General features: G+C 48.5%; 1 protein-coding gene across 1 annotated transcript; it reads right to left on the reverse strand.

The window, feature by feature from the left end:
• Positions 1–1,195: 1,195 nt before the first annotated feature.
• Positions 1,196–9,689, reverse strand: Rcvrn (recoverin). Its single transcript, XM_004857525.3, has 3 exons — positions 9,101–9,689; positions 4,724–4,835; positions 1,196–1,753 (listed from the first exon to the last, which is right to left on the reverse strand). Exons 1-3 carry the CDS (start codon positions 9,479–9,481, stop codon positions 1,638–1,640), a joined length of 609 nt encoding a protein of 202 aa, XP_004857582.1. The 5' UTR covers positions 9,482–9,689; the 3' UTR covers positions 1,196–1,637.
• Between the last annotated feature and the right edge of the window lie 3,165 nt (positions 9,690–12,854).

The raw sequence follows: 12,854 nt of genomic DNA on the forward strand, positions 1-12,854 counted from the left end.
TTGACTTATAGGAAGCACTTCATACCTAAGCATTTATTCTCTGTTCTCTCTCTACTAAGAGAAGTCTTCTCTGGGGATGGTGAATAAGCCATCACTGTGGCTAAAAATTGAGATGTGGAGTTATCACCCACCTCCCAACACCAGCAGAGATGCTTCAGCCATGGAATATTGGACATAAGTTGGCCAATAGTGCAGAGCAACCATATATTTCTTTAGTCTTATCTTGGAACCTAAGGATGGAGAATAAATGGACCTTCTAAGCAATGAATGCAGTGAAGCTGGAGAAGCCACTCATGAGTTCCTAGATGTCCTAGGCTCTGGAGCTCTGAGGAGGCAGTGTGGGCTAGTGGGGAGTGCTGGTTTGGCCTCTGCTTATCAGTTGACTGACTCTGAGCCAGCTGTTTCCTGTCCCTGAGCCTCAGTTTCCTTTCCTTGTCTCTAAGGCCCTCAGGATATCTATGGCTCAGTCTTCACCACTCACTAAGTCAAAGTTGAACTCATTATCTGCTGAAATCAGTAACACTCCCAGGTGTCAGTAGATGGTGTCACTGTTCACACAGGGCTCAAGTCACAACCTGGCCACCATCCTTGCTCCTCTTTACACCTGCGCCTGCGGCCAATCAGATGGACGCTACGCATTCTTTCAAGGTCTTGTCCTCTCCATCCCTCGGTATTTCCTGGGCCTGGCCAGGAAAACCTTCATCGCCAGCCTTCTTGCCCCCAGTCTTGCTCCCCTGCTTTTACAAATATAAATCCCTCTTACTTCCAACTGTACAGTCGCCTTAGCACCCTCATGGTGATGCCCAGCACTCACCGACAGCTGCAGGGAGGCCTCTGGGGACCTGGCCCCACCTGCCTTTCAGGCTCAGCTCACACTTCTCTCTCCCTCCCTCTGCCCCTTAGCCACCCTGGCCTGCTTACAAATCCTGTACTACAGATGCTTATTCCTGCCTCAGTGGCTCAGTGTACCACTCTCTGAGACACAAGCTCTGCCACCTCCACCCCCCTTACACAGTCCGCTGGGTCTGAATATGTGTCCCTTCCTCAGGAATGTCATCCCTGATCCTTCCTGATAAGTCAACCCTAGTGTTCTGCATGTCTCCATGGTAACCTTGGCCACCACTTGTGGCATCTTTGAGATCCATCGTCTCAAACCATGGGCTCTGCAAAAGCAAGACTGTGAGTCTTCTTCAGCACTCTAGCTGGCCTAAGACTGCAATCGCAGTGCATTCTTTTCTTTGAGGTAGAGTTGGCAGAAACTGTTTCCTTTTCCAGGGGGAGAAAGACCAGCCAGTTGTGTGTCCATTTCGTCTTGAATTTATTGGAACCCACTTACTCAGCAATTCGCAAAGGAGCTTAGGCAGGGGCTAACATTTAGGACTTCTGTTACTTAATCCTGGGATTATCATGCACCCATGGCAGCCAGGGAAGGGGGAGGGAAGACAGGAGGAAGAAGGAGCTGGTGGATGGTCAAAGATGCTTCAGTTGGGCTGGGGGTCTGAAGGCCTCTCCCTTGACCCTGGGAGTGCATGTGTGTGTGTGTGTGTGTATATGTGTGTGTACATGTGTGTAGTGTACATGTGTGTGTTCAAAGGTGTTTAAGTGGGCAGTAGGAGGGAGGAGCTGAGCAGTTGGCATCATTGTTTCTTTTCCTTTATCCTTTCCTTCACTTTTTGAGGCTCAAACTGGATCAGTCGCAGAATTTCATTATTGGCCAGGGTCCCCTCAATGAATTCTTTCTCTGAAAGTTTATCTGCAGGTAGGGAAAAAACATCAGTCAGAACTGGCTATCTCAAGCTGCAGTGAGGCTGACGTCCAGCCACTGTGCCCAAGGTGACTATATCGATTATGAAAATACCGAATACACAGTGCCCCTATGGGTCTCTCCACCCGCCAGATGCCTAGCTCCTCCAAGATCCTTGGCTGTTCCCATGCATCAACAAGAGGGTAACAACCAGGACTGAAGAGGTCTCCAGGATGACCATCTGGGTTCTGTGTCCCTTCTGATCGGCCAGTGCCCCTGCCTTGCTGGACATTAAATGTTTAAATAATTAATAATAATAACTATTTCTCTTCTATCCTCTCAGTATTAACCCAAGTCTCAACCCTCAAGTTCTGGGGGGACCTACTATGGGACTGAGCAAAGCAAAATAACCTGTCTGGCAGGCTCAGGGCTTTTGTGGAAAAGCCAGGGAATAGGGAGTAAGAAGTGAGGGGAAGGATGTCAGGGAGAGCCTGGCTTGCAGAAAGGTCTCTTTGGTCCCCATGGTGCACAGGCAGCCTCATGAGTCCCAGAAGCTGACAACTTCTATACATCTGTCCTCATATCCCCTGATCTGATCTCCTGCCTCACTCGGGATCAGGACTAAGAGCCTTGCTCCACCCGCCAGGCCCAGCTTCCCAGCATCTCCATCAGCTGCCCACTGTATTAGGTTCAGTCCAGCTAAGTGCCTGTTACCGGGCCCTTTTGTGTGGCAGATGCCACTGGGCTTGGGGCCGAGGCCATCACAGGGGCTGGAGGGTGGGGTGTGGCATAGAAGAGTGAGTTAAAGTCTCTCCCTAGGAAAGTCCTGATCTGGTGGGGAAGACAGTCCACACAGAAATAACTCTAGGGTGAGACAGATGGTCCTTTCTGGTAGTGGTTTTATGCTCATGGTGCCTAGCACACAGTAGGTGCTCAAAACAGCACTGCTGACCTAACTGATTGCCACTGGCTTATATCCTAGGCCTTTTAAGCATCCTAAATCCATTTTGGGTTAGGATCCAGGATGGTTCCCTGCACTAGTCTGGGAGGTGGAATTTGGATTTTAGAGTTCCAACTGCCCCACTGGCCTTCTTGCAGCGCTTGGAACTCCCGGAGCCTGACCCGGAGATGCGCTATCTCCTGATGGGCCATGGGAAAACATGTCTCCCCACAGCCCTCTGACACCACCCACTCCTGCGATGGTCACATTGGTCCCCATTTTCAGAAGAGCAAATAGCAGAACCACAAGAGGGAACCTGACACATAGACCCAGAGGAAGGTCGTGAAGGGGATTAAAGAGCCTAAAAAGCCAGTGGGTAAGTGAAGTCACAGGAGAGTGGCTAAGCAGCCAGGGTTCCTGTAGACCAATGGGGTGAAGTGCTCAAAGGAGAGGTGCTCAGACCAGGGTAAAGCAGTTGAAGTGCCTGGGCATAGAATTTAAGGAGGTGCTCCCTGCTGGGTCATGAGAGCACAGGGCCAGCACCTGAGAGTGAGCACCTCCTTAAATGTTATGGCCTAGGCACCTGCCTGCATCACCCTGGCTCCCACCAATGATGTTCTGTGTCTTCATCATTTGGCTGCAGATTAGTAGGAACAGATCATCGCTGCCTGCCCTATTAAGCATCCTGCTCAGGGCTTTCTTCTTGAAGCCAGGAGGAGTAGCCCAGAAGTTACAAAAGGGGAGAGTATTGGCCTGTCAGATGTGTTTGGGTCAGGGCATGTTTTATTAATTGAGATATATCAGGATTTAAATATCTCAATTAATGCTAAATGCTCTTTTTTTTCAAAAAAAAAAAAGTCAGATGACACAGGATCAGTGGACTTCATAATCCCAAGTGGAACCTCCTGGAAGCCATCGGATCAGACGGCCACTCCCTACTATATGTTAGCTGTCATCATTTAGTGGGGTTACAGTCCAGTTCACTCGCTTTCATCATCCAGGCCCCTGTGGCTTCTACATTTTAGCTCATCTAAATTCACGCCCGTTTCTCTACTACAGCCTTGCAGTAGCAGCCATGAGCATAATGAGTATCAGCTCCAGCTGCCAACTTCTGGAATCCATCACTGCTTTCACTGCAAAACCACACTGCCGGGGGGCTGCTTTCAGACAAGTACTGAGCAGGACAGGAGCACACTGAGGATGCTCCATCAACTAGCCAATACTTTCTAGAAAGGCACTGCAGTTCATGTTTCTTACCCACCCTTCCTTCCTTTCCTCTCTCCTTGGCAGGAAGTGGCTCCACATGACAGTCCGATGGTTTTCCCAGCCTCCTCTAGTTCCCTCCCCATTTCCCTCATTGGCCTTCCTCCCAATAGACCTCCAGCATTCTAATTTAAATCAAATCTCCACTTGGTGCTTCTTGGAGAATGCAAACTAAATTCCTAGAGTGAGATCAGATAAATTTAGATCCCACTTACTTGGGTTGATGCTAATTCAAGTCTAAGCTGAGCTGCAGTTCACCCTTGTTCTAAGTGTGCAGAAAGCATTTTTAAAAACAAGTAACTGCAAGTGTCTAAGAGCAGATTCTCCATTTAAAAAGAAAGGCTCTTGCAATTCCCCTAAACTGGCCACTTGAATACAAATAGCCAATGAACTTACTGCTTTCACATTTTCCTATTCCTTAAGTGTAGGTTAGTTCTACTATAACAAAAGATGTTTTTCTTCAAAAGCACTCTATAACTTAGAAGTTTCTTTCTTCCTCAAAGGACCCCAGGTGGCAAATGAGTTTTGTAAGTGATAGGCTTGCGGTGGTGTCACCTTCCCACAAGGTCAGCTCCAGAGTGGCCTCAGAACTGGCCCCTGCTGGTCCTCCTGGCCACTCCCACTTCAGATCCCCACAGTTGGCCCTGGCAAAGCACGATGACAGGAAGTGTCCTCAGTCCTGCCTAGGTGCTGTGAATCAGAAGAATACATCTGGAGCTCTCTAGGAAGTGGCCCAAGACTATAAAATCAAAGACAAAGAAGAAAAAGGAATTCACCATCATCTTTCTTTCCAAAGAATGCCCAGATCTTCTCAGCCCGCTTTTCCGGTGTGTTTTCATCATCAGGAAGGTGCTTCACATCCTCAGGGTTGATCATTTTGAAAATAGCCTGTACCAGATCAAGAGAAAGAATGTGTTAGAGGGAGCAGTAAGGGGCTGACAATCCTGGGAAAACCCATCTGAAACCACACACAAAATCCCTTCAAAATGGATTAAAGACTTAAACATGGGACCTGAAACTGTATAACACCCAGAAGAAAACATGAGAAAAGCTTTGTGATACTGGTCTTGACAATGATTTTTGAAAAAGTGGGATTATACCAAACTTTAAAAAGCATCTACATAGTAAAAGAAACAACAAAACAAGCAACCGGTACAATGGGAAAAATACTAGCAAACCAGATATCTGATAAGGAATTCATATTCAAAATACTTAAGGAATTCCTACAACTCAATAGTAAAAGAACAAATAATCCAATTAAAAATGGACAAAGGACCAGAACAGACATTTCTCCAAAGAAGACACATGAATAGCCAATAGAGATATGAGAAGGCGCTAAACATCAGAATTCATTAGGGAAATTAAAATCAAACCATAATGAGATCTATCCTCACACACCTGTTTGGATGGTTACCGTGAAAAAGACAAGAGATGTGGCTGCATGTAGCTCAGTGTAGGTCTTGCCTAGCATAAAAGACACTGGGTTTGATCTCCACCACTGAAGAGAAAGAAAAGACAAGAAACAGCAAGTGTTGGCAAGGGTGTGTAGAAAAGGGAGCCCTGACACATGGTTAGTGTGAATGTAATCGCTACAGCCATTACTGAAAACACACTGGAGATCTGGGGACTTCGGGTTACCTCCATCACAACTCCCTTCTCTCGGTCCCCAAATTACCAAGGGGATCAGAGTCCACCAGTGAGTGGGAAAAATACAGAAACACAGATCCTCACCTGATCTACTCAAATAAAATTCCTGGAGGGTGAGGCTGAGGCATCTGAGGTCCTTGTAAGAGACAGGGAACATGGGGAAGGGATAAAAGAAGGTTTTACTTCTTATTTTGCATCTTTCTGTACTGTTTGTTTTCTGATCCTGTAGATACAATAGTTTCATATTTTTAAAAAATGAGAACAAGAAATAAAACCTTCCCACTGATAATCCTGCAGTTGCTCTAAGTCTGGAGTTTGAGAACCACTAACACAGACCCTAACACCCTGAGTTTGGGCATATCAAACGGCTTCTTCTTGGCCTGTGAGGTACCTTGATTTCCTCACAGAACTGGTTTATGGAAATAATGGCTCATATTTATTGACCACTTAGCTGCCACTTTTCTAAACATTTTAACATCTAACCCTTACAACAGTCTTCCGAAATGGTCGACTTCATAGATGAAGAAACTGAGGCAACTAACTTGCCCAAAGTTATCCAGCAGACAGCAGAGATTCTAACCCAGGTAGTTTGGTTCTAGAACCTTCCTCATGTGTTACACCAAAGTCTGCTCGTCTCATTGGTGGAGCACAGGCTGAGGCTGGGGAAGGGGGAAGCTAAGTGTCAGACGGGTCCAAAGGTGTCCCCAGAGCACAGAAAACCCTTCATGTATCCTACCACTCTGGGCTCATGGAGCCTTCTCACCTCCTTCTCCCCTCTCTTGGCGAGGAGCCCGCCGTGTCACGCAGGGCAGAGCAGGTAGAGGGACAGAATGGCCTGGGCGTGCCTGTCCCGCCCTGCAGCTCTAGGATCTTACTGGCTTAGGAATTTCAGGGCTGATCCAACCCCAAGAGGACACCCACGGCCAGAGATCCTGGGTGCTGGGCAGGCTCAGGTTCAGCAGGTGTTTGGGGATGAGAGGCAGGAGGCTGCTACCTCTGGCCAGAGGCTCTGCCTCCTTGGAGACACCAGGAACAGGTCAGGCCTGTGAAAGTAGCCTGAAGTCCAGGAAGGTCAACAGCTTTGGAAGTTCCCTCTCAGTCCCCTGACAAGGGCAGGGCAGGGTAGCAATGTCGCTGACAGGACAGGCTCTGAGGTGCCCAAGGTGCAGGTGGCTCCATCAGTCCGGATTCACAGGCACCAGGGGTAGGCATGACCTACACATTACACATGCCTGCCCCACCCATTCCCGACATGGGGTGTGTGGTGTGTGGTGTGTGCCTTCATGGCCCCAGGAAAGGCCACAGAGATCACCAAATCCTCACCTGGGCACAGGGGGGCTATATGGTTTTCCCACAGCCACAAAGCCAGTCGGTGTCAGAGCTGGGACTAGAACTCATTACTTCTGGCTTTCAAGCCGGTGCTCTAACCACGACCTTGCCACCCTGCACAGCCTCAGCCAATGACACCTTCCTCCCTCCCTCCCTCCCTCCCTCCCTCCCTCCCTCCACCCTCCTGCCCTCCAGCTTCCTTTTCTTTGTGGGCCACCAACTTACTGGCCTCTTCTGGGTCCAGCATCCTTCAGGTGGCTCTGAAGAAGTGGGCCCCAACCTTGGCCAGTTAGAAACCCCAGTGGCAGCTCAAAGGAGGCCACTTTGCAGGCTGAACCCTAATAACAGTGTGGGGAACACAGCCTGCCCTTAGCAGAGGATGGAGCCGAGCTCCAGGGATGACCACAGCTGCACGCTCTGCTATTTTATTTATGAGTTCTCCTAATAAGGGTGGAAGAATTCCCCAAATAAAAGTATGATTACCAACACAGAAAAATATTGTATAAAATATGAAAAATATTCTCCCTCCTAAGAGGAATGGAATTAGAAAAATAAAGCAAGTGGATGGGGCAAGGAGGTTAAAAAGAATAAGTGAAAAGACATTTTTAAAGGGACCTTAAATAATATAACAGGAATAAATTGGGTGTGGTGGCACAGGCCTGCAATCCCGGCCCTCTGGGAAGCTGTGGCGGGAGGATTGTATGTTCAAGTTCAAGGACAACTTAGTGACTTGCAAGACCTTGCTTCAAAATAAAAAATAAAAAAGGGCCAGGCAAATAGCTCAGTGCAAAGGCCCTGGGTTCAATCTCCAGTACAATCAATCAATCAATCAACAATCAATGTGTGAATCACTTCTCGGCCTTTTGGCTAAGATCAAGTGTAACAATCAATGTGTGTTTAAATAACCTTATGGCAGTTCCATAAGCTGTAGGTTTTTTTTTTGGTACTGGGGATCGAACTTGGGTCCTTGCGCTTATGCAGCAGGAGGCGAAACCACTGAGCTAAATCCCCAGCCCTCATAAACTGTAATGTTAAGCAGCTATTAAAAATAATTTTGAAGATTGTGCAGTGATACAGAAAACATGATAAAAGAGTAATTTAAAATGTATGGTAAAAATCATATGTGAATATGTTATAGTTCTAAAATTGTTTAAAATTATATAGACAAAAGATTGAAAAGTTATACAACTATGTTTGTAGTTGGTTTCCCCGGATGTTAGAATTAAAGGCAATTTTAGTTTTGTTATGCATATGTTTCTAAATTTCATGGATTACTTATATGTTAGATAAAAACTATTTTCCAGAAGACACCTAAACTAGTCAGAGCGAATGGTGTGAGCCCGGGACAGCATGAGGCGGGCAGGATGCATGTCGGGGGCCTGAGGGGAGCTTCGAAAGTGCAGGGCACTTGACAGATGACAGGCTGAGGCTTAGACTTGCAGTGCCCGCCCAGTGGTGTGAGGAAGACTGGGGAGCTTTCTCCACTCCCAACCGTGACCACTTTCTGCTTTCCATCTGAACATGCTGATTGCTCACTGCAATTGAGTTAGAATCGGAATGTGTGCACGGCTGAAAAAATTGAAGATTCTGATGAAGAAAGGAGGGAGAGAGAAAGGGAAGGAGGAAGAAAGGAAGGAATGTGGGAGGAAAGAAAGGGGAAGGAAGGAGGGAGAGAGCGTGGGAGGAAAAGAGGGAAGGGAGGGAAGAGGGAGGGAGCGAGGGAGGGACGGGAAGGAGGAAGAAAGAAGTGTAAGCTGGGCGTGGTGCTGCCCATCTCTAATCCCAGAACTCTGAAAGGCTGAGGCAGGAGGATCACAGGTTCAAGCACAGCCTGGGCAACTTAGTAACTTAGCAAGCTCATGTCTCAAAATAAAAAATGGCTAGAAATGTAGCTCAGTGTGAAGGCCCTGGGTTCAATCCCCAGTGGTGCATGAATAAATACATTAAAAAATTTTAAAAGTAATATTAGGAAACCCCCAGATTCCTCTCGGGAAGCAGCAACAGCAGCAGTTGTGAACAGGTGCCTCTGTCCATCCCACAGCAGCCCAGAGCCCGCCTTCCGTGCTCTCACAGACACCCCCAACCCCCAAGCCCCTCCACCCTGCCCCGTCCCTCCTCCCCTCCCCCTCTCCCTCCTCTTCCTCCTCCGCAGCCTGAGGGCCTGGGGCCAGACTGACCATGACGATCTCCAGCACTTCGTTTTTGCTAATGGCCCCGTTGCCGTCCACGTCGTACAGGGAGAAGGCCCACCCCAGCTTCTGGGTGGGCTTGCCCGCGGTGGTCATGTGCAGGGCAACGACGTACTCCTTAAAGTCCAGGGTGCCGTCGTTGTTGGCATCGAAGCTGCGGAACACGTGCTGCGCGTAGGCCTTGGGGTCGGCGTCTGGGAAGAACTTGGAGTAGATGCTCTCGAACTCCTGCCTGGTGATGCGGCCGCTAGGGCACTCTTTCAGGAACGTCTGGTACCAGGTGCACAGCTCCTCCTCTGTGAACTTGGTGTTCAGCTGCAGCTCCTCCAAGATCTCCTTGGACAGCGCCCCGCTTCTGCTGTTCCCCATGGGTGAGGGCGAGTGAGCACCGGCTGGCGGCGGGTGGGATGCGTGGTCTGGCTGCCAGGGCGCTGCATGGAGGAGCAAGGCTGAGGTGCTCGTGGATTAGGGGGATTTGCAGCCGGTTCTTCCCAGTTCTTGGAGGGAGGAGGGGTGGGGAGCTGCCAGCACCCTCCTGAGATTAAAATAAAGAGCTGAGAGCAGGTGAGCAAACCATTTTGGCTTCCTGGGAGGAAAAGAGGGAGGAGAGACCCTTGGGCCAGAGTGTCCCCTGGCCCCAACTCCACCCCTTAGTGCCATGATGTCCAGGCCTGTCTTCTGCACTAATGCCCAGTGTCTCAGCGTCAGGATGGCATCTCATGTGGAGACTTGTTATGCAGTGGCTAAGAGCACAGACTTCACTGGCTGTGTGACCTGAGGCACTTTATTTATTTACTTGTTTGCTTGTTTTGCTTTTGTGCTACTGGGTATGGAACCTGGGGAGCACAGAGCTACATCTCCAGCCCTTTGAATTATTTTTTTTCTTTCTTTTGAGATGGGATCTTTATAGATTACCCACGTTGGCCTTAAACTTGCAATCCCACTGCCTCACCCTGCTGAATACCTGGAATTACAGTAGTGTTTCTTAACCTCTCTCTGGTTGGGAGGTTCTCTTCATCCTTTGCCTTGGTCACATTTTGGCTTCAGTGCTACCTTCTCATTTCCAATAGCACAACTCGCATGCGCAATCCCATCCCCATGGGTGTACTCCAAACTACTCTCACCAGAGGGCTAGCTCCAGAAAGGAAGAGATTTTGTGTTGCTTCTTGCTGCATCTGCATTGCCAGAATAGTGCCTGGCAGGTTTGGGCCCTCAATAAATATTTCTTGAATGAACAGGCAGAATAATGTCTACCTAATTGTTATTATGAGGCTAAAATGAGTCAATATGTGCAATAGAATAAAATAAACCAATCTTGGCACAAGGCAAGTGCTAAGCACCCACAGACAGTCCTGGATTTACGATGGTTCCACCTATAGTACCATTTTTTTTCCCAGTGGTGCAAAATCCTCCTATATCTACTGGTTTACATTCTTTTCTTTCCTTTTTTTGTACTGGGGATTGAACTCGGGACCTCACGCTTTCGAAGCATCAGAACCACTGAGCTAAATCCCCGACCCTGGTTTTCATTTCTGATATTCAATAAATTGCATGAGATATTCAACTCTTTAATATAAAGTAGCTTTGTATGAGAGGATTTTGCCCAATCACAGGCTAATGTAAGTGTTCCAAACATGTTAAGGCAGGCAAGGTTAAGCTATGGTGTTCAGTAGGTTAAGTGTATTAAATGCATTTTTGACATGATGTTTTTCAGTTTCCAATAGGTTTATCAGGACGTGGCCCTCATTGTAAATCGAGGAGCACTTGTAGCCATTTTTCTTATTGTTCATCAATAACAAGGAAATCTAGAAATCAGATTTTTAAATGCAATGTTCACATTTTAAAACTCTGGCAATTCAAAATTTAAAAAACAAACAAACATGCAGGCCAAACACAATGTATCTGTGGCTTAGTTTCAGCCTGCAGGTTGTCTGTTTTTCATGCAGCGTGGAACTGGGATCTAGTAGGCAATAACGTGTATTTTCAGAGTGAGAGGATGGATAAATATATGCGGGGCAGGAGGTGGGGAGCTGCACAGAAGGGCTCACAGCAGGCTGCGGCTCAGGGATGAACACAGAGCACAAGAGGAGGAAGCCTCGGTGCACATTGTATCCCTGGATTCTTGTCCCCCAGAGGGAGGCTGGCAGTGCCCTTGGCTTAGCTGAGCACATTCTGGAGGGGTCACACTCCCAGCTGCAGCATTGGCCCTGGGGTAGGAAGCTGTTTCCTCTTCTTTGGGGGTGAGGTTCATGAAAGATAAGCTCTAATATCTTCAGGCAGGTAAGAGGGGTTTGTATCCCATTTCCTCAGAGGCTGTTGGTAGGGAAAGCGAGGCCTCACTGCTGGGAGAAAGCTACCTTCCAGGCCCACTCTATTCATCAGCTATCACTGGGACAAAACTCCTGAGAAAATCAAAAAAGGAAGGATTTATTTTGCCCCACAGTTTGGAGGTTTTCATTCCCAGTCAGCTGACCCCATTGCTTTTGGCCTGTGGGAGCACATCACAGCATGGAGTGCATGGCAGAGCCAGCTGCTAGTCTCATGGTGGCCAGGAAGCAGAAAGACAAAAAGAGACAGGAAGGGGCCTGTGTCTCCAGGACCCCCTTCATGGGCACACCCCCAGTGACCTAACTTCCTCCCGCTAGGCCTCCCTGGGAAAGGTTCCACCACCTCCCAGTAGCACTGCAGGCTGGATACCGTACCTTTTACACACAGGCCTTTGAGAAGTACTTAACACAGGGCCAGGGATTTAGCTCAGTGGTTTTGTCGCCTGCCTCGCAAGTGCGAGGTCCCAAGTTTGATCCCTGGTACCAAAAAACCCCACAAAACCCAGTAAGAAAAATACTTAACACAAACCATACCCCCATCTTGACCTTGCTCAGGAAGGACCTAGAAGGTCAATATCAAAGTGTTGACCTACCCTTCCTGCATATCCCACTGGATATGGTTCCAGAGTTCTCAGGGAAACTTAACGCTAAGGGTATGTGTGTGTGTTTGTGTGTGTACTTTAAAATTTTTCCACATTCACTTATGGAGCCTCCATGCAGCCTAGTACAGCCCTGACGGTTGAGGGGTAGAAAGCAGCTGAAGCCAGAGGTTTTGGCCCCTGCTCTGAGCCTTGATGGGTGGCGGGAAATGTCTCCTGGTGCCAGACCTGTCTACAACAAGCCTGTGCATGGGGCAAGGCCAATGCCACTGCTGAGAACCAGGGTTCCAAAAGGCACATCTCCGGCCTGGGTCTCATGGTTGCTCGGTGGCCAAGCTGGGAGAGCTCAGCTTTGCCAGCTCCCTGTTCTGGCTTCATTCATGACAGCTGCCTCTTTGCCAAGCAGGCTCTGCCAGGGGCCCAGAATCACCATCTCTGTAGGTGAGGATCTGGGGCTGCCATGACCACAGAAAAGATCCTGGGTGAAGAGATAGGCGGCCTTGGGTTTAACAGAAGTCTGCCGGAGCCCCTCAGGCTTTTCTGTCCCTTCCAGGGGTGAGGAGGAAAGAGGAAAGCAGGTCAGAAGTGGTATAGTACAGTCCACATCCTTCAGCGTGCTGTGCCCAGGAGAGCCACCCTCTGCTACAGGGGACTCAGGCAGGGGACCACAGGCAGCTGTGTTGATGCGGCTGAGACTGGGAGGGGTCATGACCTGGAGGTTTGTTTGAAAACCTGCATAAACATCTTCTACCAGAGGGAGTGCTTCTGCTCCTTAGCCAAACAAGTTGTTGCCGATGATGTATAGTGAATGGATTT

Source organism: Heterocephalus glaber, unplaced genomic scaffold (assembly GCF_053883595.1).
Source record: "Heterocephalus glaber isolate CG9 unplaced genomic scaffold, H.glaber_assembly_v1.0 deba00001564, whole genome shotgun sequence".
Lineage (NCBI taxonomy): Eukaryota > Metazoa > Chordata > Mammalia > Rodentia > Bathyergidae > Heterocephalus > Heterocephalus glaber.